Here is a 25,054-nt window from a genome sequence, read left to right as displayed (position 1 = left end):
GAACTTCTGATGAAAACCACGATCATCTTGAGTACCTGAAAAAAAATCTCCACTTTTCCCAATTTTTTGTAATTAAAAAATTATTTTCACCAGCATCCCTCTAATAAAACACGGAAGGCTGTACGTCTGGTCAAAAGGAGGGGAGAAGTGACTCCTGCAACCACAAGACCCTGTGCGTGTCTGGTGCCCGGGGGAGAAAGCGGAAATTGTGGGGCCACAGGCCAGAAGGCAGAGCCTGGCTGGAGCCCTGGGGAAGACGTGCGGTCACTGCTGCTGCCCTCGGTGTTGCCCCCATGCTCCTGGGATGTGACGCACTGGACAGGTTCCGTCCTGCTCCCAGGCCTCCAGCTCATGCAGCAGAACTCCGACAGCCTGCTGGCTAAGTGCAGGCCCAGGGCCTCTGGCCACTGAAGGAGGTCTGCTCCCCACCTGCCCCACCAGGTCCACAACCATGGGTGGAAACCCTCAGCTGGGAACTTGGGGAGCCGGGGGCCCAGGCCCGGTGGTGCAGGTGTGGATGGCTTTCTGCTGATGGAGGCCATCCTCTGGCACTCCGTAGGCAGGACCGAGAGGCTGGCGGCTCTGAGACCAGAGTCTCGTCCTGCTGAGCCAGACCGCCAGCGCCGGGGTGGGGGTCACTGCCCAGCTCCCCTCCTGCGCTGCTGCTGAGACCCCCTGCCGCCACCTCTGAACAGGGCTCTCCTCCCACCTTACTTTGTGAAAAAACCCAGAGAATTTATCACCAGGAGACAGCAGCATCCACCCGCTGGAAAGGTCAAACGAGCAAGACAAGGACACCAGGTGATGCCAAGTGCCGGTGAAACCAGAGAGCACACACCGCCAGCAGGAGCAGGCGCAGGAGCAGGCACAGGGGCAGGACAACCCTCTGGAAAACTGGCCACTGCCCCAGAAGGTATGTCAACGTAATCTACCTCACGACCCAGACATGCCAGGCCCGGTCAGACTTTCAGAGGAACGGAAACATCTGTCCACAAAAAGCCTTGTACACAAATTTCCTTAGCGGATTATTCACGAAGAGACAAAACCCAGAAACAACCCGGGTGTCTATCAGCAGAAGGACGGACAAACCTCGACACAGTCACACTGGGACACCGAGCAGACGAAGGAACAGGTGCTGCCACTCCTGGCGTCACCAGCACGCACACCACAACGCCACCGGACTCAAGCTCGAAGTCAGGCAAAATTAACTCCTGGTGAATGAAATCACACCAATAACTACCACCCGCAGGGAATGAACATGAGGGAACGTCCCAGGTGTCGCCTACGCGAGGGAGGGCATTTGTCAAAGCTGATCAAACTGTACACTTAAGATCTGTGCATTAAGTTACTGTAGGTGATTTACACCTCAAAGAAAAGAAAAGTCTCAGCACAAAGAAATCCGTGAAGCGCACTCAGGGTGGCCTGCAGGCTTGAAAGAAAAGTAACGCCGAAGGTTATAGGTCCCAAAACACGACGAATAGCAAAGCCGGTAATAAGCTTAAGTTCCTGTGATTTGTCCATGTTCCTGGGCCTAAAACACTGGTGAAATATTTTGTTTTTGCAAACAAAAGCATATTTGAAATATTACAGAGACATTTCTCTGTAAAGAAATTATTATAATGAATCCTTTCACACCAAAAAGAACAAAGAGAAAAAAAAAGAACAAAGAGAAAACTACCTGGCTTTCCACTAGAGAAATTTTCAATCATATCATACCTTACAAGGTTTTGACACTGGAGCTTTTTCTTGTTTTAAACTTTTCACTTCTTGAGCAGCATGAGAATTTCCTTTCAATCTCTGTATTGTCATGAACTCATACTTCCTCTGCAACAGCACATATCCATGAGTTAAAGAAAAATTACACTAGAAGTGAGAAAATCCAAAGGCAGCCATTTTAAAATTCCCTTCTGTCACAAGAGAAGGTAACTTACCTGTAAATTATCCAAACGAGCTTGAACTCTTTTAGCCTGGGCCTCCAACTTCTTGTTTTCTTCACTTACTTCATTTAACTAAAGTAGAGGAACATTAGGTATTTCAACACAAACCTTAAGCCGATTTCACACTCAAGCTCATCTAGTCTACATACCAAGCAATGTAAGCAGCAGAGGCAGCATTCATGACTACAGGCCACAGTGAAAACCACCACTGTCCCTAAAACATTGGCAGTTTCTAAGAAAGTTTACTTCATTCTATGAAAAGAAGTAAATCTTTTTCTTCTATGCACAAGTCTCTAAACATCTTACACGTATATATTTTAATAGGAAACGTCTTTCAGAAAAAATTCAATTTTATACACACAATATCTTCCTTCCAAAAGAGCTCATCCTTTTCTCTGCAAGGTATTTAAAACAGGGACAGGGCACCTTAGTCTGGTTAGGAACTGAAATCAGTTAAGGCCAGGTTTTGGTTTGAGGAGGGTCAACCCACTGCTAATCGGCCTCCAGCCAGCATGCAGCCTACTGCGCCCACCTGAGAGCCTGGGGTGTCACTGGTCTCTCCCCACGACGGGGCTGGACATGAACTCCTGTCCCCTCAGCTTGGCAAGACTTGATGGGTAACGTTTTATTATTAACATTCATAATAAATCGATAGTAAAGCAAATTTTATGTATGCCCAGTGCAATCACAAATTACTACGTAAGTAGGTCACAGAAATAATTTACCTTTACTTAGCAATTTCAAACTACAGACCACTCTTCATGCTGGACGCTGGCAAACTGTGGCCCCTCCCTGCTTCTGGAAGTGATGTCTTAGCCGAGCACAGCCATGCCCACTCCCACGGCTGCCTTATGCTCCGAAGGCAGAGTTAAGTCACTGTGACAGAGACCACATGGCCCACAGAGCTCAAAATGCTTACTATCTGGTCCTTAGTAGAAAAAAAAATTGCTGACTCTGAGCTACACTAAACAGAGTAACCGTAAAGATGCATCTTCCACGGGGCCTGAGGGGCTTCTCTCAGGTTCTTTCAGTTTGCACACACTAGGGGACACACCCAGTTGTCAACAGGCTCAGGCACTTAAGGATGCACAGATCCACTCCAGTCCCCACACATGCCTGCAAACACGGATCATACTAACTTAAGAGGAAGTACGGGCAATAACGTGCTAAGCTTGCAACCAAAGACACCTTCTCAAAACACTGGCTGACACTGGTGGGAAACAGCAGGCATCCAGACAACAGGAAGCCAAGGTCACCCTCTAACCGTAGGAGGCGATCCATGAATCCAGGGATGCCAAAGTATTAGAGCAAGTGAGAAGCGGGTACCTGGTTATCACCGCTGAGGAGGAAGGTTCTAACAAGCAGCGACTACAGAAAATCAGAAAAAGAAACAGAGAACACATGACCAGCTCAGGAATTCCAGGAAGCCAACGATGTCTCTGAGTCTAAGCTTAGCTACCTTTCGGAATCCAGGGAGTTCCCAGCCCGACGCTTCCACTGCTCAGCTGACCAGGTGTACCCCACTTCCTGCTGTCTCCTCTACACACAAACACACACAAGACCATCCTCCTGTCCCTCTTTCACATACCCTTCACCTTCACACCTTTGTCAAACACTAGCAAAGGGAAGTAAAAGAATAAGTAAAAATACAACTCACAAAAACTTGGTGCACCTTTAGTATTGACCTAAACCACACTGCTTACACACATAAAAAATCCCTGTACCTGCGACCCAGCCTGTACTCATGACATGAGCTCACGCTCCTCCAAGCAGTCCCTGCACAGAACACACTCCGAGATCAGTAGTGTGTGTAACAGCATGACAAGGGGAAGCACTCCAGCCAGAAATTAGTGCCTGGAGGCGCCCAGGTGAGCAGGTTTTCCTTCTGCTTTTGTTAATCTAGTAATTGCTCTTATATTTTTAAAAATTTCAAGTTGCCAAACATCTCAGCTAGTTAAAAATACTTTCTTTATATTTGGAAGTATTTTATAAGGCTAACAAATAAAGATAATCATGATTTTCTCCAGCCAGAATATATTCTAAGATGTTCATTATTCATTTGTTCATCTATCTAGTTCTAAGAATGTCTTACAATCTAATACAGATAAAATAGGTCTTACCTGCTTTTTTAAGCTATCATTCAATTCCTTCAGTGCATCAAAAGAGGACCTTAGCCTCTTGCTTTCTTTATTCCTTTCCTTAAGAACTTCAGTTAAGTGCTCAACTTCTGCATCGTGTTGCTAGGACAGAAAAAATACGATCTAAAAATTAGGTACAGATTCCATGTTGCTAATGCTGCTGAAAATAATTAAAAATTAGGGCTCCTTGAACCACAAGGACTTTAATCAGTGTATTTAAGCATAATGACTAATACTGCAAACAACTTATAAAAACTGTATAATCAACCAAACTAATAACAAAGCATTAAAGGCTTTCATTAAATTACCTATTAAAACGTATTACACAAATTAATTAGCAAGCAATAAGGCTATTTTCTGCTTCTGTTCAGAAAAACTCACCACAGAAACTCACTGAAAAAATTTCTATTTGACATCACAGAATGATAAAACAATGAAGGATTTCTGATCCTTTCCCAGTGTATAGTTAGTTACTCATAGCTTTGTGGATTAAAATTTAAATAAAAAAGAATTAAAATTTAAATTATCCCTGAGGAGTAGAAGAAATAGTCTATAAGTAAAACTAATTTCTTGTTCTCATAAATTAGCTAAAATTGTTTTACATCTCAAAAAACCTAAATACATAGTAAAATTTTTTGAGCCCCAAAATACTGGACTCTCCTTAATCAGTTTTATAAATTATTATAATAATAATTTATTTCCCTTATTTAAATGAGAAGCACGTGTTAGATTTAAAGTGTGAATACTTATATAACTTCTTTCACTTCTTACTTTCAAATTTATTCAGAATGTATTAAAACAAGTGAGTTTCCATAGGAAATCAAGAAACAATTCATTTCCCTCTTCCAAGTAATCATATAGGCACCATTTAAATAAAGCAGTTAATTTTATACTTAATATGAACAGCAGACAGACTCCAAAGAGAAAAAAAATCAAGACTGAAGATGGAGGTCGCTGAGAATTTAAGCACTCATTCTTTTGCCCTGTTTGAAAATCCAATCATGAGGAAAAAGTTAGCTTTCTGCAGTCTTATTACTATATTAAATGACCCCTTAAATAACTTAGGCTATGGTTACACATACTATAAATATTTAAAAATTAGATTAATATTCTCACCACACAAATTTTCCCACATCCAGAAGATATGAAAAACATATGACACCGGGGGGGGAGGGGCGGCAGACACAGCTCAGTGGCAGAGTGTGTGCTCAGCACACATAAGGTCCTAGGTTCAATCTCCCGTGCCTCCGTTTAAAAAAAAATTAAATTAAAAAAATAAAAAAACAAACAAAGTATACAACATGGGTTCCATTTCAAGGGTGGTGGGATAAGCCCACTGCACTCTACTTCTCTTTCTGATTATAACAAAAAACCGGAAAACCGTACACAAAACACAAAAAGCAACCAACTGAGGAATGTCAAAGGGAAACAAAAGCAGGGAATTGGAGACAGGAGCGAACACCTGGAGAAGCAGCCCTCCAGGGGCTGAAGTTCCTCGGGCTTCGCTTCCCTTTTCTCTGGAGTCTCGCCCCAGCAGGCCCCAGTCACGGCTAATCGGACGGAGAGAAGCTGCTTTTCAGGGCTGGGAACCCAGGAATGAGGAGCCCAACGAGCTGAAGAGCGTGCTGAAACCCGGCTTGGCCCTGAGCTGGGGAAGGGGCAGAGGCCAGGGCGCAGTTTAAAAACAGGTGCCCCCACCCACTCAGCCAGCCACCCTCCGCCTCGCGCAGGCACATCAGAGACCTGAGCATCACAAGAAGGCCGAGAACCTGAGGCTCAGGCCGCCCAGTGGGGGCCACAGCACATGCCCTGGAGCAACAGCCCTGGCTCCAGAAACGGAGCAAGAGGCTCCGGCCCACATGGCGACAGACCAACTGGGCTCAGGGCTTCAGAAATCAGTGAAGACAACCAGCGCTCTCCAGGAGACTATGACAGGGTCCAGAATCTACACAGCATCATCCATAGAAGGTCCTGAAGACAAGCCAAAGGCCACCGGACACAGAGAACCAGAAAAATGGGACCAGGTTTCAGCAGAAACGCCAGCCCTGGACGCCCTGGAGTGGGTTTGTAACTGAATTCCATGAGGTAAACACACGTGGACAGACACAAACTTTTGTTAGAAAAATGGAAATTGGACGTCGTGGAACTTTAAAATAGCAGAAACAAAGCATCCTCTAGATGAACTCAACAGCAGCACGGAACGAAAGGAGAAACCACGAGCAGAGCAGGCCCCGAAGGCCCCGCCGCGAGGACAAGGAGACGGAAAGCCTCCAAACCGGAGGGCAGCCAGCACCCGGCACGAGTTGCCGGAGGCCGGGAGGAGGGGGAGCAACTGGAAGAGAAGAAACACCAGAAGGGGCATCAGCAGACATGCCCCTGATCTGGGGACAGACCCAAGGTTATAACTTCCAGACGTTTGGTGACGCTGACAGGACAGAATCAGGGAGCAGCAGGCAGACACATGCTGACACACCACTGCTAAATCCAAATGTGCACCGGCCATGCTGGCCTGACGCTCAGGGCCGGGCCACGGGGCTGACGGTGGTTGAGGGCACAACCAGGGGCACTAGGGACTCCCGTGCTGAGTACAAGACTGTGTGCGCTTCTCAAAACAAACAAGGAATTCTACACTATGTAAGGCAAACACACACTGACACATGGCTTGATGTAAAACAAAGAACGATGCCAGACCAACCACGTGACATAAAAACACTGAATGTGATCGTTAGGAAACAATCAGGCAAACAGGACACACCATACTCCACAGGACTGTTGGCCAGGAGTCTTCACAGAAAAGCCGCAAAAAAGCAGAAATGAGTAATGATGCTGACTGCTCTAGATCCAGAGAAACCGGAGATTTACACAGATTTTGTCTAGTTCATTGATCAGAGAACAAAATAGAACAAAGACCAATAAAAGACAATTGGGGGGCCAACTGGGAAAGCGAATGTAGACTGTACGTGTTTATGAAGTTAATCACTTAATTAGCATTCTTTTCCTGTGAGATACTGTTGTGGAGAGTGTCCTAACTCCCGGGCAGTCACGCTCCTCCTGGGACTGAGGAAGGACTCAGATGCTACGCTTGGACTTTTGCAACTTACCTGCAAATGGTCCAGAAAACATGTGCATGGTTGGGGGGACGGAGAACAGGGACGTGGGGGACGCTAACAACCAGAGTCCAAACTCAGGGGAAAAGGGGAAGCACCTGACTCTAAAGTCAAGGCCAGGTAGTTACCTCCTTTATAATCTGGAATCTTGTAAGAACCTCTTCTCTGACACCTTTAATTTTACTCAAGGCAGTTTCATGTTGGAAAAGCAGCTGTTCTCTTTCAACCAGGAAACGTTCTCGCTTCTGAAGCTCTTCAGCGAACTCCTGCTGTGCTGTGGTCTCACACTGCATCAAAAGGCCAGACCTCAGTGTTTTTAGAATTCACCATAGTACACATTATCTTTCCTTCTTCACCAGGCAGTGCTCAGGGCCTCCGGGCAGCCGGCGAGACCGCAACCAGCAGCAGCTGGACTAGTGCAGCAGGAGACTTGCACAGGAACTCTGTCCTGCTGCAGAATGTGTGGACCAGACCCGAGAGCACCTGGTATCCCAGCAGTCAGTCCCCCAGCCCCCAGGCCCAGCCTCACCCTCGCTCCATGCCCACTTTCCTGCCTTCCTGGCCCCCCCAACCATGGCGCCGAGCAGACCCTTGTGCTGCCAGGGCCAGCTCCTGCCCCACCACCTCCACTCCCTCCTTCCAGTCCGCACGTCCTCTGCACCTGAATGGCCGGGTCTCGCTCCACCCCAGGAAGGAGAGGGCAGAGCGGGCTCTCAGGACACCCTGCCTTGCATGGAGACTGCCCCCATCCCCAAGCTCTCACACCTCGTCTGAAATGAGGTCTCTCTGGACCCCACCACTGATCTCCCCTCACAAACTCAAGAATTCCATCTACACTCGCTGAGCCCTCTTCCCGTCCCAGTCACTTAACCACTCCTCAATTTCCTTGAATCTGGCCTCGATCTCTGTCCCCTGCAGAGTGGCTTCCCCAGGGCTAAGTCTGTGGCTCGGTCCCCCTGGGTCTCCTGGTCTCTCAGCAGCATCTCATCCTCTGCCCCTTCCTTCCGGCTTAAAGGGCCCCTCTGTCGGACCCCCTACTCCCTCGGCCATGGTGTCCATCCCCCCAGCAGGCTCGGCCTCCTCACTGCCCACCCTTCAACTACTAATGAATGTTCTTTGGGCTTCAGCCACTTTCTCTCTGTCCACACTCACTCACTTGGTTCCATCCAGCCTAGGGCTAAAACCACTGTGTCCGAGACAAGTGCCTCCAAGCTCTTTCTCCCAATCTCCAGACTCAAGTCCAAACGGCCCACTTACATCCCAGCTGCATGCTGTCAGGCAGCACAACATAAACACACCCAAAATTCAACTTAATCACCCCAACGAGACAGCACTCCACACCTGCTAAGATGGCCTGACAGTGACAAGTGTCCTCGAGGGCAGGGAGGCCGGGAGCCCCGTGCACTGCCGGTGGGGCTGGAAACACCACAGATGGCTACCGCCCGACCCAGGACTCCACTCCCAGGAGAGATGACAGCATTACGCCCACACAAAACTTCAACACGAATGTTCACAGCAGCGTTAGTCATAAAAGTCACAAAGTGGAAACAGCCCACATCCCGCCCCTGGGAGCACAGATAAGGAAAACGTGGCGCACCCGTGTGAACGTCACTCAAGGTTTGGATGCGCTGCGGCCTGGACAAACCCTGAGGACACCTGCCCGCACTCTCTCTGCACCGCCTCCGACACATCACGCCAAGTCCCAAGTAAGTCTCCCATCTACTCGCTTGTCTCTCGGCTGCCACCCCATTCCACGTAACCGCTCACTGGAGTATCCTGTCCAAGTTACCAACTTCCACACCTGCCCCCTCCACACCATCAGTCTCAGCTCACCTTCATTCAAGCCATTTCTCAGTTACCCACCACACTTCCCTACAGTGAGCATGACGCCAGGCCTCGGGGCCTCTCCCACTAGAATGTCTGTCTATAATGTGCCCCTTTGCCGGGCAGACCCTACCCTCCTTCAGCGTCTGACCTCTTGGAAACGCCTTGCCTGACCTCTCCAGCCACCCCAATTGGGTGTTCCTGCTGTAACTACACTGTGCACTTAAACTTATTAACTATATGGGACTTAATGATTCCCTTCCAATAAACTATGCATGGCAAAGACCATATATAATCTATTCACATCTATATACACAGCACTTAGCATGAATAACCATATTAACAGGTGTTCAAATATTTGCTGAATGTATGAAATCACGTAGCATAACAAGAATGTATATATTTAATAATTAACAAATAGAAGACCACAAAGTAATTTTTAAAGTCACATAAAACTACAGATTAATTAAACCAGATTAATCCACTGCATTTCATTTTTTAAATTAAATATTTATACTTCATGTGCTTGCCATGGATGAGATATATCCTTAGGATCCTTTTTTTTTAATCCCATAAAGCATTACCGAAGACATCTTCCTAGTGCACTGTTTTTCACCCTGGCACTCCTCTGCCTGAGTTTCCACTATCTTCTTTCAGTATCAGACAGGCTGATAAATTCACAATCTGATAAATCACTCTTTTCCAAAAATCTCTCACCTCCAATTCCTCATACCTAGAATGTCCTCCCCACTGCTCTCCTCTTTAAATTCTACCTTTGGGTCAAGTGACCAAGCTAAGTCTCTCCCTGAACTTTTCCATTATTTTAGGCCAAAAAATCTTCTGAAATGCTATGGTAATTATAATCTGAATTATTTAGACAAAATGAGTTACTGATTTTTAAAAACTGTTTATTTCATCTGTATAAAAAGACTTTCAAACAGAATTGTTCCTATATATGCTTTTGCTTCCTTCTGTAGTCCCACCTCCTGGACACTTGATGAATACACAAATTACATCCTTTAGAAACAACCACAACAAAAATCCCAGGGAAGACAGATAAAGTGATATAGACTGGATAGAGACTGAACAAGAGAACTTCCTACTTATGGGTATTTAAAACAAATGACTCTAGAAGACCTACTTCAAAAAGCACACTTTACCAGCAAATTTTACTTCTTAAGCAAGGATGGGATGGCACGGGAATAAACACAAAACACCACCAGCCACACTCCTCTCTCAGCCAGCTCTGCCCTGCTCCACAGGAGCTCTGAGGCACTGCGAGGGCTCCTGCCGACCCTGTCTGGCTGCACTGATCTAAAATAACTGAAACCAGATACCTCACACTTGTATTTTCTAAATGTTCACTGCTTACAACAAAATATTTCAGAATTCCCAATTCAGCACCGAGTGCCCACCTGCAGTTTCTGGTGGATGTGAAACAGTTCATCGTATATCTGGTTGATCTGATGAGGAAGCACACTCTGCCTGTTTGATGCCTTGGATGCCGGGGATGGGGCCTGCCTCGCAGGGGAGACACTTGCATTACTACAACAGTCAGTCCAATTTCTTGAATTTGAGGCCAAATTTGTTGGCCAGGCAAGTGCTAAGAAAATAAAACTTAAATTAACAACTTCCTTAACTTAGTTTTAAATATCCTTAGATTGAGTAATCTTCAAGAAGAATTACTTTACATATAAATTACAGTACTGTTTACCAGTTTCAAGTATTATATGCAGAAAGAATGATATAGCAAATCTTAACATTTAGAAAAGTTGGGTGAAGGCTATTCAGGAATTCTTCGTGTTCGTTTTGCAGCCTCTCTGTAAACCTGAAATTATTTTTAAAATGAGTGCATGAAAACACTCGCAGATTAATCGCCTCGGCCGAGAAATGGAAAGTTACCTCGAAACCCCCAACCACACTCCCTTCTCTTCCTTGAACCAAAATTAACTACTAACCCACAGTGTTTAGTCACTGTTTTATTTCTTTTTAATTTTTACTACTTACGTTAAAAGTTTTATCTTCCCTTTTTTAAACTTTATATAACATCTGTAATCAAATAACCATACAACTATGAAACGCTGTAATTCCTTCCATTAAATAATATGTTCTAACGACAGAATCAGGTCACAAGCCCTCCCGGCTTCACTGTTTATGGTTTGCATGCTGGCACCGGTGCAGACCGCGCACAGACGCCATGCGGACACGCGCCCGGCCCCGGAGAGCAAGTGCGTGGTGTGCAGAAGAGGCGTCCCAGGGCTCCCCGTGGGGCCAAGGGGGGCGGACGTCTCTTTCCCTGAAATCCTGACAGAGCCAGGACAGGCAACCAGGGACAGAGAGCAACTCCTTGCTCAGGGCAAGGGAAGCCAGACCTCCAGTGGTCTGGACCATCTTCCAACAGTGTTGAAGGGTAAGCCACGTCCCACCTGAACCTCAGCACTTTCTAACAAACACTGACATGAAAAAGAACTGAAGAAATTATGAAAATATTCAGTTGATTGTGAACTGACTTTGGTAAGTTTTGAGAGTGTACAAATCCTACTGGAAAATGATGGCGTTTTACTCTTCTGTGGCTCTATGACAGTGACCATCTCAGGGCTTTACAAAAATTCACTCAGAAACAGCTTACAGAGAACCATGCAGTCACCGCAGGGTGGGCCTCATGTGTTCTACTTGACAGAGTTACTATTTAAATGACTGTTCTAAAGCGAATATTTCTCTTACCCTTTTCTATTTCTTTAAACGGCTGCTCATTTACTTTGGAGGCATTAACCCTGTGGCCATTCCCAATTAACTCTTCTGTTTTCCGCTGCTTCCAATCTCGGAAAGGATCCAGTTCATCATCTAGGCTTTAAAGAAAATTCTATCACAGCCTCTGGACAGCATTTAAAGAAGACAAGATTGCCTTTCAAATAGCAGCACAACTGAGAAAAAAGTAACAAGTAAACATTTTTTAAAATGCAAAAGGAAAAATTTTACAGTACCAGTCACATGGGGGAGGGTATTGCTGCCAGGTCTAATTTCAGTAAAAGAAGTAATGTTTAAGGTCAGGACGCTGAAGTTAAATGACTGACAGGTAACAACGAGCAGAGGTGAAGCAGAACTAGAATCCCAGGCATCCTCTCCAAAAAGACCATCTCAAAGTTGCCATTTCTGGAGCAGCACTGTTCTAAAGGGATATGCTGCAAGTCACGTAAGATAATTTAAAATTTTCTGGCAGCCACATTTAAAAACATAAAGAGACGTGACATTTTAACAACATATTATATTTAAGCCCCTATATCTAAAAGGTTATCATTTTAACATACAATCACTATTAAAAAATGAGATATTTTACATCCTTTTATCCACCTTTAAAATCTAGTGTGTATTTTACAATTACAGGACATCTCAATTCAGATCAGCCGCGTTTCAAGAACTCAACAGACACCTGTGGCCTATGGCTACTGTGCTGGGCAGGTCTGTAATTCCTGGGATTGTGAAAAAACTGTCCAATGTTATAAAACTTTCATAGTCCAAAATCTTCAAATTATAACTTGGAATTTTACCCAGATCATTTATTTTAAAAATGATAAAACTATCAGTTAAACATAAGAAAATAATTTCCATGAATTCATAATTATCTTCAAGCAATTTTCACTTTCCTTCCTCTATATTCAATTCACCCCATGTCCAAATCTTCACTCCAGACCAATTATGTGACTCTCTACTGCCAAATGCAACAGCAGAAGGAACGACAACAGTGCTAAGGGCACACGTGAGTGCCTTTCTTGGTCCTGAGGGCGGTTCTAAGTGCCAAATGCTCTATGTGGATTAATTCCTTTAATCAGAGGATGAAGCAACTCAGTATCAATCACAATAATATACATATGTTTTAGGCAGTTGTTTCTTTCCCTCCATAATCATGCCAGTGCTTCATTTTGTGTTACGTACACCTCTTCAGGGTTTAACATTATTCCAAAATGTGGATCCCTCTTGACACCTAAGCATTTCCTTCTGCCACATATTTCTGACACTTAATATTCAACCAAGAACTTAATTTCACCTTAGCTTCTAGTGTTTTGACCTCCTCTTCATCACTGCTGACCCCTTCCCACCCGGCAGCATATCACACATACTTTTCAGGTACCAGCACCACAGGCTGACTTCTTCATCTCTCTCAACCACCTGAAACTCAGTGCTTACCACACCAGGAGACACACAACACAGACTGACCTGAATATTGCTGCCTAACAAACTTGTATTCATTTTTATCCTAGTACTCTTTTTTTTTCTAAAAAAAAAAAGAAAAAAAAGTACAGTCTTCATTTGGGTCCTGGATGAATAAACACACAAAAGTAATTTTTCATTTATCATACTGTGTAAATCGCTTTCCATGAAGCCGGCAAACCTCATGCTATGTTTGTGCAGCTGTTAAAGAGATTCTCAGAGACAGTCACTCGGTCTCTTCAACTACTCCCCAGGCTCCAGGCCGCTTATGCCTTCTCTCAGGGAAAGGCAAACACGCAGCGTCTTTACCTTTCCTCAGTTTTCCAGGATGCTCTGGGATTGGGGGGGCGGGGTGGAGAACAGCACCAGCAAGGACCCAGGGCATCTTACCATCTCTCAGGTCCGCGCTGGAGGGAACCACAGAGGGTTGCTGGGCCCCACGTCCTTTCACCAGAACCACATTTTAATGGTGAACCAACTTTATCTCCACATGAGTAGATATCGAAATCAACTGTTAAAGAAAACAGCAGATGTTACTCATTAAGCTCAGATACTAACAACGTCATTCTAGGTTCCTAAAGGTAAGAGAGCAAAAGTACTTAAGAGAGCTCTTATCTCTATGTCTCCCTAATGCAAACTTCTAGAAAACAAGCATCAAATCTTATATTTAAATAGTTAAATAGCACTTTGCTGCTTACAAAATACTCTTTCATCCACTCCTGCAAGGAGGCTGGGAAGCAAGTAGAGAAGATGCCTTTAACTCTAAAGTCTAGGAACCAAAGGACCAGAGATGTTAAGTGAACTTTCCCAAGCAACACAAGCAGAAAGTGAGCGGAAATACTAAAATTCAGGATCCAGCCTTCCTGCCTCATCTCCACATCCCACCACTCCTCAATCGTTCACCACGTTATTTCTTCCCTTTGAGTGTTTCGAACATTAAATGCAGGATAATCACCCACATCTGATGCAGTTTAAGAACGAATGAGCACCTCCCCAATAAGACGCTGAGAGATATGTCCTAAACACGCGTGGGTGCGGACACCTGGGGCCCCGCTGGCCTACCTGGGGTGCGGGGAGGCCGCCTCTGATGCTCTGCGCGGTCGGAACACCGACGCCCCGGCTGAAAGAGAGCGACAGTCGCAGTGATCTTAAGCTGCCCGACCCTGCCCCAGCCCCGCACGGCCATCCTGGTGCCCTCACCGCCGACCCCGACCCCGACCCCGCACAGCCAACTCCGTCCCCCCAAAGCCCACCCAAGCCCCGCATAGCCATCCTGGTCCCCTCACCGCCAACCTCGGACTCGCACAGCCGACTCCGTCCCCCTAGAGCCGAACGCCGTCCCGCCACAGCCCAACCCAACCTCATTCGCCTAACAAAGCGCCGGGTCCAAGGACAGAGGCCACCACCCCAGACCCACCGGGCCACGCGCCTGCACCTTCGGCGTGACACCGGCTCCGACACGCCGCTTTGGGCGAGGACAAAGGCGGTTCTGACCAGCACGCAAGTCACCGCCGGGAGCCCGCTCCCCGCAAGCGCACGCCACCGCCACCAGGGAGCCCGCCTCACGCCGACGCCCCTCAGCCCCGCGCCCACACGCCCCGACCCGCAGACCTGGCGACCCGCCGACCTGGCACGCACCGACAGGCAGGGCGGGGCCTCACCTCGGCGGGACAGCCGCCCCCGAGTCCGTAGCGGCTTTTGAGGCGCTCCACTACTAGGTCCTGCCCGGGCGGCTTCACGACCCTCGGCTCCATGGCCGCGGCCGCCGTCGTCTCCGCGGCAACGGCGTGCTGCGCGGCGGGGCGGGCGCAGCGGATGTGCGTCACGACGCACACACGCACTCACGCCCCGCCCCCGGCGCCGTGGGCCGTCTGTGCTCCCGGGCCCTGGCGGCGCGAAGCTGGAAGGCCCGGTGCTTTCGCTTCCTTTCTTCTTTCCTCTCCTTTCTGCGTGCCTGGCGCTGCGCGACTGCTCCGCGTCCCGCCGGGTCGGGCTGAGGCGCCGTCCTTGGAAGCCCTTGCGATCACTAGTACTGGAGAGTCGGTTTCGGTCAAAGCAGCCGTTTCCGAGCCTCTCCAGTCATCGTTCTGCACCGCGGAAATCGTGCACTCGGCGCAGGAAGCCTCTCGGGTGCAGCTGTCTTTACTTGGGATCTGCTCTGAACCCGAGACAGGGGGTCCGGGGTCCCAGCCGAGAGGCTTGTATTTCACAGGTTTCCGAGGAAGCCGGCTTTTCTCAGCAGACGTGCGCGCACACACAGACATGTGTACACACGCGTACACATGCACACACAACACATACACATACAGCTATGCGTACATATACATGTGCACACAGATACACATGGGTACACATACACATATGCGTACACACACACACACACACACACACACACACACACACACACACTGCGTTTGGCCCACCGTCCTCTTTAAGGCTCAGGACCACCGGCCGCTCCTGCACGAGCCCCGTGACACCCTCCTCTCCTCTGCCCCGCGCTGAGCAGGTGCTCATTACAGGAGCCACTTTGCAGCTATTTTCCAAATCCCCAGCAGTGCCATCAAGCCCGATGTGTCACCAAACACAACGAGGTGACGTCACGGGAAGAACACAGGAGGGCAGAGGGCACCACTGGCAGCGACTAGAACCCGAAAACGCACTCTAGATTCTCTGCAGTTCTGCACTGAGCAGGCCGGTGACACCGTCCCCCGTTTCGGTCGAACTTTTGACACACGCCGTTTCCGAGTGAGTTTTTCGTGTACACCCAACTCGAAAACAGGCACCTCTTTGGGAGCTCTGGGAATTATGCAGCAGTGTGAGTTTACCGACCTAAATTATCCTCCGCACTTTGGTTAAAAGATGAACAAATAACTAGATGCACAAGTAATTAATTTTTTAAAATGTCATGGCTGTTAACAATTGTCACTTTATTTTTGCTACAAAATTCACCAGAAAAAGGTACTGCAACAATCTAGTATAAAGCAAATCTTTAACCAAAAAACATGGTATAGACCTTTTAAAAATACTCATACTTTATCACAATAACTGCAAGGAAAAATTCAAGTTCTGTCAGAACCAAGCTGCAGTTTGAGGTAGTAGAAACAGATGACAGAAAGGCTTAAAAAAATCTTTAAGTAAATAACTTGTTTAAAATGTAAAAATTAATTAAATACCTTTGAAAGGGAACAGGAAGCTAAATATCATTTTAAGGAAAGAAGGTACTCTGCTGAAAAGTTAATTCAACTACACAGGAGGTGCAGGAAGTTAAAGAAGAGCACTTTGGTTACGTTTCTACCCTCTGTGGCTCTACCATTCATAAGTGACTCTCTGCAAAAATGAGCACACCAATAGTTAAAATTACCAAATATATTCCAAGTCTAAAATAAAACTTATCCAAGTCATGGTCCCTTTATTCAAACAGTAAGTATATCCATGCAGGAAGTCCAGTATCTTAAAAGAAATTAAAATTAAATTGCATATGTCATATTCCTTCAATAGTTTGAGAAGGTCCTATTGCTTTTAACAAGATTAGTATTACTCCATTTTAATACAGATGTCAGGAGTACATAAACACAAGTACACCTGAAATACACCAGTGTTTAAACTTTTATTTCACACCATGCAAGGTCAATTATAGCACATTAAAAAGTGACCACAGCTATAAGCTGCAATTTTACATTTATACATTGGAAACGTCCATTTTCAAAAGCTGAACATAATTATCATATTGTCATAACAGCTAAGCTTCAATTCAACAGTTTATACAGGTAAAATTCACTATGAAAAACAAATTTATATCTGTCCACATTCTGTGATGATAATTCTTTGACTAACAGATCCTTTAGGAGAACCAAATGATTCAATCTTTTTCACAGTATCCATGCCATCCTTAACAAACCCAAATACTACATGCTTAAAGTCCAAATTTTCTGCTTTTTTCAGTGTTATGAAAAACTGAGAATTATTGGTATCCCGGCCTCGATTGGCCATGGATAGTAAGCCAGGACCAGTATGTTTCACCTTAAAATTTTCATCTTCAAATTTATCTCCATAAATGGACCGTCCTCCAGTTCCATCGTGTTTGGTGATATCTCCCCCCTGAAAAAAAGATTTCAATTAACAGGAATCCCAAATAAAATGTTACAACAGATACAGAATTAACCACTAAAGGATAGGTCCTAAACACTCAGCTTCTTTGAGAATGTAGTTTAAAAACTAAGAAAATATCCATTTGTGAAAGAAGACAAAAATGAAAAGCTCTTTTTCCCACCCTCAATTTCTAGCAGGTTCAAGATATTAGAAATATAAATGACTTTAGGCTGAAAGTACTTGTGAGGATAGAAGTTGGGGTGGTGACAACAATTGATATGTGGAAAAGCTAAGAAGTTGTCTAAGAAAATTACAGGAAAGGAGAAAAGGAGAAACACTCAAATTTCCCAGCTGGTGTGCTGGACTCTCTAGACTCAACTGTGAGGTACAGTTCAGACTTACCTGGCAAATAAAACCTGGAATTACTCTGTGAAAAATGGAGTTCTTGAAACCAAAGCCCTTCTCTCCAGTGCACAGTGCTCTGAAGTTCTCAGCAGTTTGAGGAACAATGTTTGAAAACAATTCTATGGTTATACGTCCTAGAGGTTCATCTTCTGCACAAACATCGAAAAACACTACAGGGTTTGTCTCTTTTGACAATTCTGCTGCCAATGACACCTGTCCTTTCTGGAGTTTCAGTAAATTCTGTTGACATTCTTCAAATTTTTTCTTAAAACAATCGGCCATTTCTTTAGTTTTAAATCTCACTGCAAGCTGTTCCACTTTGGCTTCTCCATCTATTAAACAGCAACAAACAAAACAGTAAACTTAGTGTTTAAAAAAAAAGTTACAAATGGTTTTACCTGTTTGCTATAGATTTTAGAAAAATTCAAAAAACAGAAAGTAGCATTTGAGAATAGAGCTCACCAGCATAATCTGAGGCAGTCCAAACTAAAGCATTGTTAGAAACATTCAAGGGTTTCAGTTCCATGGTTTTGGTGATGACGTGGTTTGCGCACACTTTGAAGACCTGGTCTCTTCTCATGAGGACGCGGTAGTAGTTCTTCATCGTGTGCCACAGGATCTTTATGTCTCCAACGCCACGCTCCTTCCACTGACTGACCTCTCGATCCCACCTGTAAAGTTTGGCTCTCTCTTTAAATAAAATTTCTTCATCTTCTTCTCCAGATTTTACTTCTACCTGTGATAGGAGGCGAAATTATCTATGAGCTGCTGCTTATAAAATATCCCATAACAAATCCCAGAGATCCAAATTCCTTAAGATACTGACATGAACAGAATTTGAAAACAGCTAACATCCTAGGGCTACAAATACAGCTAATTTGGATCAGGAAGGAAAGTCCCAATTTGCCATTAAATATTTTCCTCTTATGCAGTTTTATTCTTCATTTTGGAAAGTCCTTTTACAGGGGAGGAGAGGTTTCAAAAATGTGTTTGTTCTTCAAGAGAAATATTATTCCCTACTGACTGAGGATGAACCTGATAAAAGTAATTTGCCTAAAACAACATTCTTGTCCAGAAAAAGAATTTACTTTTTATTGAAAGGACTGTGGCAAGTATGAGTTTTTTTTTGCCCCTAGAATTGTTACGAAAACAAACATTAAAAAAATTAACTTTTTCCCTATATGGCATACACACACACACACACACACACACACACACACAGTGGAACACCACCTTAGCCATAAAAAAGAATGAAATAATGTCATTTGCAGCAACATGGATGGACCTAGAGATTGTCATACTAAGTGAAGTAAGTCATAAAGAGAAATATATGATATTGCTTATATGTGGAACCTAAGAAAATGATACAAATGAACTTACTTATAAAACAGAAACAGACTCATAGAAAACAAACATGGTTACCAAAGGGGAAGGGGGGAGGGATAAATTAAATCTGGGATTAACAGATACACATTACTATATATAAAAAAGATAAACAGGACAGAGGGTGGGAAGGGATAGACTGGGATTTCAAAATTGTAGAATAGATAAACAGGATTATACTGTATAGTACAGGGAAATATATACAAGATCTTATGGTAGCTCACGGAGAAAAAAATGTGACAATGAATATATATATGTTCATGTATAACTGAAAAATTGTGCTCTACACTGGAATTTGATACATTGTAAAATGATTATAAATCAATAAAAAATGTTAAAAAAAAGATAAACAAGGGCCTACTGTATAGTGCAGCAAGCTATATTCAGTATCTTGTAATAAACTATAATGGAAAAAGATTTTAAAAAAAGACAAAGGAAAAAGAAAAAAAAATTAAGTTCTTCCCAACAATTTCATATAGAATTTACAAAGTAACATTTATATATAAACTTTAACAAAATAAACAATTTAAACTTAAAGGCTGAACTTCTAATAAAGAGCTTCCATTTGAAAAGGTCAGCATCCTGAAGGAAATGCAAACACAGTAAGCCCATGTCAGGCTGTGAACCCACAACGTGGAGTCCCTTCAAGTGCCTTGGTTTCCCCATTTACCTCGGGAAGCGACACTATGGGCTCAAAGTGGACGTCTTCATTAGGAACCACCTCTTCGTCACTGCCGTCCTCATCCTCGCCGGCCTTACTGGCTGCCTGCGCTCCGAACACGGCTGCCCCAGTATTTGCCCACTGGAAGTTTTTATCTGATAAATGAATTGGGATATTTAAACAGTGGTGTCTACTTTTATATGCTTTTAAGCCCCCCGTTCCATTAGTTTATCAAAGAACCCAATTTCCAGTGATGTGACATACTTTTAGTGAAAATGTTTCAAATCATATTATTCTGCAAGTTACACTCACGTGGGGGAACACCAAACAGCTGGAAATGTCCATGCCTGGACACACAGGCTTCGTGACACTAAACTACACAAGAACTTTCAGCAGTGAGGCAGGTTCCTAATAGAAGTCACCCCCCTGGAACTCTGAAAACCCAACTCAGCTCCAAAGGTAGTTTATTTCATAAAACAATCTGTCACATGAAAAAACTAACTTTTAAACCTAAAAATGTCCTCACAGAGGCCAAATCTGCTGCTTTCAAACTAGCCAAAGCAGACTAAACACATGTTTACAACTTTCCTCCCTCACCTTCCTCCTCAGGGAAACAGTGCTGGGGCTCAGACTTCCTGGCAGGCTTGGAAGAAGCGTGCCGACCCCACTGTCCCCAAGCAATTCGAGGCTGTCAGGGTGAAAGGACCCCATCCCCAATGGTCTTAAAGGAAAGAAACCTCTCTTCATCACCTGCTAAGGAATCACTGCCTCAGAGAACCCTACACCTGGTGCTACAAACCTGGGAGAAAGCAAAATGTCACAAATCAGTTAAAAAGCAACTCAGCATCTTGGAGAAAGAACAAAATGAGTGACTAAAACAGTATCCTTCTAAGTCAGATTTAATGGGGAGAAAAAAATCAGGAAAGAAAAGAAGGAAAAAAAAGACAAAAATTCTTAAGAGGACCTTGCAAAAGAGCGCCCTGGAACAAGATGAGCACAATCTCGGGCTGCATGGGGGCTCCTGGGGAACAGCAAGCACAGGTGCGGGCTCAGAGATGGCTGGCTCAGGAACACCCAAGCAGGAAAAGTTTAATTAACTCAAATACCCTGGTGGGGGGAGGGGGTACGGCAGAAAATCTCAAAACTCCTCTGCAGCAATGGTTCTTAACACTGGTGCATACTAGAATCACACCAAAAGCTTCTGTAAAATATGAATGCCCGGCACCAGGCCTAGAGAGCCCAATCCAATTATCAGGTGTCTTTTTTTCCTAAAAAGGCTCCCAGGAAATTCTAATATGAAGCCAAGAGTTGAAAACCACTGCTCTAGATGGAACAGGAGGGAGAATTTGTACAGTAAAAGTATAAAGACATGCATGTCAGTAACATCAACTTCACATTAACAGTTCTAGGTAACAGGACCTAGGACACTTCCACCCTGTGTCCAGGTTTAATAAAAACACTGCAAACTATGAGGGAAATACAGTAAAACAGCAGTGATAACAGGTGTTCCTTATGTTCCCTTAGATTCCGCATGAAATACCACACAACAGACAAGGAATGACTGATAGACCTATGTGTGAATAAGACTTTGGAGAAAATAGGAAAAAAGGAACAAAATAAAACAAAAATAAAACTAAGGAAATGAACAACAATGACAAAAATGAACAGATGAAGAAAAAGAAATCACCACAGAAATAATCCGTAATGGGTGCGAGAGACTCCTCTGAGCTTAAAACCAACCAAAACAGTTAAGTGTAAGATCAAACAGGTCCACACAATGCCAGAAGTAAAAAACAAACAAACAAACAAAAAAAACCAATTCTGGTGAAATTGATGATCTTAAAAAAAAAAAAAAACTAAATCCTACAAGCTCTTATCAAAGAAGGCAAGACTGAAATTCTAAATTATTAAGAAATTTACAAAAGTGTGAAATTCCCCATGAAAATGATTCCAGGGGATTTACAGTTTCAAAATGCTTTTTTGTGCTTGTTACTACAAACTCAAGTAAAGCAAGCATTCAACACACAAGAAAACTAGTAATTTAAAAGAAAGTTATGACAAAATCTGAAAATAAAAAACACAAACTAGAGCTTACTCTATAAACCAAGCATCTTGTTCAATTTAGGTGATGCTATAATCAGACAATATGAAAGACATTGTAAGAATGAGAAAATATAATAAGCCAATCAACTTGAAACAATCAAGGAAAAAGATTCTCTTCTATAAATGATACCAAAATGGACCAAAAATAGAAAAACCATTGGAAAAGATGGGAAAGCTCAACAAACATAAATCAGCACAACCATTAAAGATATAATCAAGGGTACTGGAAAAACAGAAAACTGCAGAATCATTTCCTTAAAAATGCACAAGTCTTGAAATATAAGTCAAAGTATAATTAAGAGGACAATGTACCAAAATCAAGGTTATTCCAAAACTGGAGACACGGTTCTGCATTTCAGGATGGGGAGGACTATCACCATGACTTACCATGAATTAAGAGAAAATTCTTTTATTAATAAACATCAAGAATAGTACGACAAGGGAAGCCCTTCCCTGACCCGGCACAGCTGGAGGAAGAAACGTCCACGGGAGTAACAACACGGGGACAAAGGACTAGCTCCTCCAGGTGTAGCCCGTTCTGTAACACATGGTTAAACTCTCTCCTCTTGATCTTACCTTTGGAACCAAAAGCAAAATCCCCAGAATTACTGGAAGCCAAGTCTGCAAACGACAGCCCTGTACTACTTCCAAATCCAAATGAAAGTGTTTTGCTTTCCACTGGCAAAAAGGAAAAGAGCAATTTAATATTTCATCCAATGTATGTTGAACATCAAAGCTTTACCAAGGACCCAAAGAGAATGGCGGTAGGACCTTATATACTACTGAGGGGGGGTGTGTGTGGAACATTTATAACCTGGTTATTCCTCTGAAGTTACTAAATACATCCAAGCTCTGAGCTTCTTCAGTATTAAGTGCAAGGCACTACTCTCAACGAGCAGTACACCAAAAGCATGCCGAAAGGCATTTTTAAAAAGTGAGATGTAGGTCTACACTAAGTCAGACACAGAGCTGAACAGTTTCTGCTTTATAGCCTTACATAATCTAAAGCATCTGCATGAAGACTGCTTGTGTTCCCTACTGTGAATAGTAAGAGCTTAATGTCTTTTCATCTCATCAGCAGGCGTCTGGGGGCTTGTCCTGATCCTGCGCCCGTGCAGCTGCAGGACCTCAGTCTTGCACTCTGCTTCCCTCATCTGAAAACATGTGAGGTTTTAGGTCTGAAGTCACCTTCCTCTTCTAGAATGTTAAGACTCTAAAGTGCCTATAAACATAGTTTTTGTGATTTATTCAGGACTATTACTGAAAAAAAAAAGGTAATATAGACAATGTAGACATAAAAAGCACTACAATTATAAAGACTCCAAAAATCAAGTGAAATGAAAGGGGGGGGGAACATCAGGTATTAATTACTGTAAATAAATACTTAATTTAATGAAGTGGGTAGAGAAAAGGACAATTAAGTAGTATCATTAAAAAGTTGACACCTCTACTTAAGATTTCTATAACTACTTCATGTACTTTACAACAATTTTGATATACTTGGGTGGTGATGTAATTTCGACAACAGTCAAATGCAAATACACAGACAAAGGAAACTTCCATGTAAGCAACCTTGTCGTTTACTCTTAGGCAGACTCGTGAGAGTCACAGTGGTTGGTGCTCCCTAATCACTGCAACCCAAACGACAAAAATACATGTGTGTTGTCTTTGTTGGCAAGGCAGCTAATTTTCTGATTATTATTACAAATATTTCACGTCCCTTTATACATCCAAAATTTAAGAAAGGGAGTTTCTGATCTACATGTAAAAGTCTATCTTCTCAAAATCACAGGTCCTTTATGTAGTAACACCTGCCTAGAAAGTTTTTGTAAACATCTACCACATTTTACCTTGGCCTGCAGACTCTGCATCATCTTCCTTTCTAGTAGATAAATCCACAGGTTTGTCAACAGTCCCAGAAGAAATAGGTGGCGAACTAGCGGATCTGGTGGTAAAATCAGGTTCTTGAGATTCACACACGTGTGGGACGGTCACTTCACTCCCACCTGCACACACACTCTCAGCCCTGCTAGTTGCTTCCTCACTCTGGGATTTCTGCAAAGAGAAAGTAACAAATAAGAATGCCACGAGACACTGACTGACAAAGAGGATCATACACCTTATTTTCAGAGGAACTGAGGACGCGGGGGTTTGGACAACGCGGAGTAAGCACGCTTTTCTCTCTCACCCCACCCTCACTCTTGCCCTCCCAACACCCACAGCTGGACTGGACTTAAAGCAACTCTAAGAAGCCTCTGAACTGTGGATGAAAGCAGGAGGATTAAGAATCTTAGGACCTGAGGGACAACCTGGTGGTGACAACCGTGTGGGTTTTTCCCTGTTCCCTAAATAGCTCTTAGGGAGAAACGACATAAAAAAATTGTATTAGAAATGAAGAATTCTCTTCAGTCAGTAATTTAACCTTCCACTTTAAGAAACTAGAAAAAGAACAAGCTAAACTGGAAACAATGTTCTGCAAAGGGCAAAGGATAACGAATAAACTGTGGTACATCCTCACAGCGGAGTACCAGCCAGTGACAGAAGGGTTGGCCACCAACACACGGTGACCAGGATGAATCTCAAAGGCATTATGCTGACTAAGAAAAGACACTGTCTAATGCTGCCTGTGGTGGAGGTGACAAGCACTCAGGCCTGTGTAAGAATTTACAGAAAACATAACACAACAAGTGAATTTTACCTATGTAATTTAAAAAAAAATCAGTACAAATGAAACAAGTCGTTACTTCCTAATGTTCTGAAGCACAGGGAAAAGGTCACCTGCCCCGTTTGTGTCGAGTGACATGGGCTCCCACAGCAGCAGTATTCCTAACAGCCAAGAAGGTGGAAGCAACCCCAATGGCCATCAACAGATGAAGGATAAACAGAATGTGGTACATTCACACTATGGAGTATTACTTGGCCATAAAGGGAATGAAATACAGATATATGCTACAATGTGGCTATACCTCAAAACCTTACTAAGTGAAAGAAGCCAGACACAAAGGGCGACATATGATCTGTCTGTATGGGATGTCAGATCTGCAGAGACAGAAGAAGGCCATCAGCGGTTATGCAGAGCGAGAGGAGGCGGTGTAAATGGGGAAGGGGGTGACTGCTGGAGGTTACAGGGCTTCTTTTTGCAGATGACAACAATGTTCTAAAATTGACTGTGGTGAATATACTAAAAACCACAAGCGA

At 44.0% G+C, this 25,054-nt stretch overlaps 2 protein-coding genes across 9 annotated transcripts in view; both read right to left on the bottom strand.

Annotated features, from left to right (window-relative positions):
* The window catches only part of CCDC138 (coiled-coil domain containing 138), a 34,518-nt gene extending 19,502 nt beyond the window's left edge, over positions 1 to 15,016 (bottom strand). For all 6 annotated transcript variants that reach the window (XM_032493671.1, XM_032493673.1, XM_032493672.1 and 3 more), the window contains exons 1-9: positions 14,877 to 15,016; positions 14,278 to 14,335; positions 13,606 to 13,726; positions 11,731 to 11,855; positions 10,422 to 10,609; positions 7,311 to 7,469; positions 4,058 to 4,177; positions 1,932 to 2,009; positions 1,717 to 1,824 (exon numbers count right to left, since the gene is read on the bottom strand). In XM_032493671.1, coding sequence (XP_032349562.1) covers positions 1,717 to 1,824; positions 1,932 to 2,009; positions 4,058 to 4,177; positions 7,311 to 7,469; positions 10,422 to 10,609; positions 11,731 to 11,855; positions 13,606 to 13,726; positions 14,278 to 14,335; positions 14,877 to 14,969 — 1,050 coding nt within the window. In that variant the 5' untranslated portion in view covers positions 14,970 to 15,016. The remainder of the gene's footprint in view (positions 1 to 1,716; positions 1,825 to 1,931; positions 2,010 to 4,057; positions 4,178 to 7,310; positions 7,470 to 10,421; positions 10,610 to 11,730; positions 11,856 to 13,605; positions 13,727 to 14,277; positions 14,336 to 14,876) is intronic.
* A 1,105-nt stretch (positions 15,017 to 16,121) lies between these two features.
* Positions 16,122 to 25,054, bottom strand: part of LOC102514604 (E3 SUMO-protein ligase RanBP2) — a 51,816-nt gene continuing 42,883 nt past the window's right edge. For all 3 annotated transcript variants that reach the window (XM_032493666.1, XM_032493667.1, XM_032493668.1), the window contains 6 exons: positions 23,707 to 23,911; positions 22,433 to 22,534; positions 19,763 to 19,908; positions 18,172 to 18,445; positions 17,707 to 18,041; positions 16,122 to 17,313 (listed from right to left, as the gene is read on the bottom strand). In XM_032493666.1, the coding sequence (XP_032349557.1) occupies positions 17,008 to 17,313; positions 17,707 to 18,041; positions 18,172 to 18,445; positions 19,763 to 19,908; positions 22,433 to 22,534; positions 23,707 to 23,911 (1,368 nt within the window). In that variant the 3' untranslated portion in view covers positions 16,122 to 17,007. The remainder of the gene's footprint in view (positions 17,314 to 17,706; positions 18,042 to 18,171; positions 18,446 to 19,762; positions 19,909 to 22,432; positions 22,535 to 23,706; positions 23,912 to 25,054) is intronic.

Source organism: Camelus ferus, chromosome 12 (assembly GCF_009834535.1).
Source record: "Camelus ferus isolate YT-003-E chromosome 12, BCGSAC_Cfer_1.0, whole genome shotgun sequence".
Lineage (NCBI taxonomy): Eukaryota > Metazoa > Chordata > Mammalia > Artiodactyla > Camelidae > Camelus > Camelus ferus.
The sequence above is the reverse complement of the archived record's forward strand: the minus strand, read 5'-3'. Positions and strand labels throughout refer to the sequence as shown.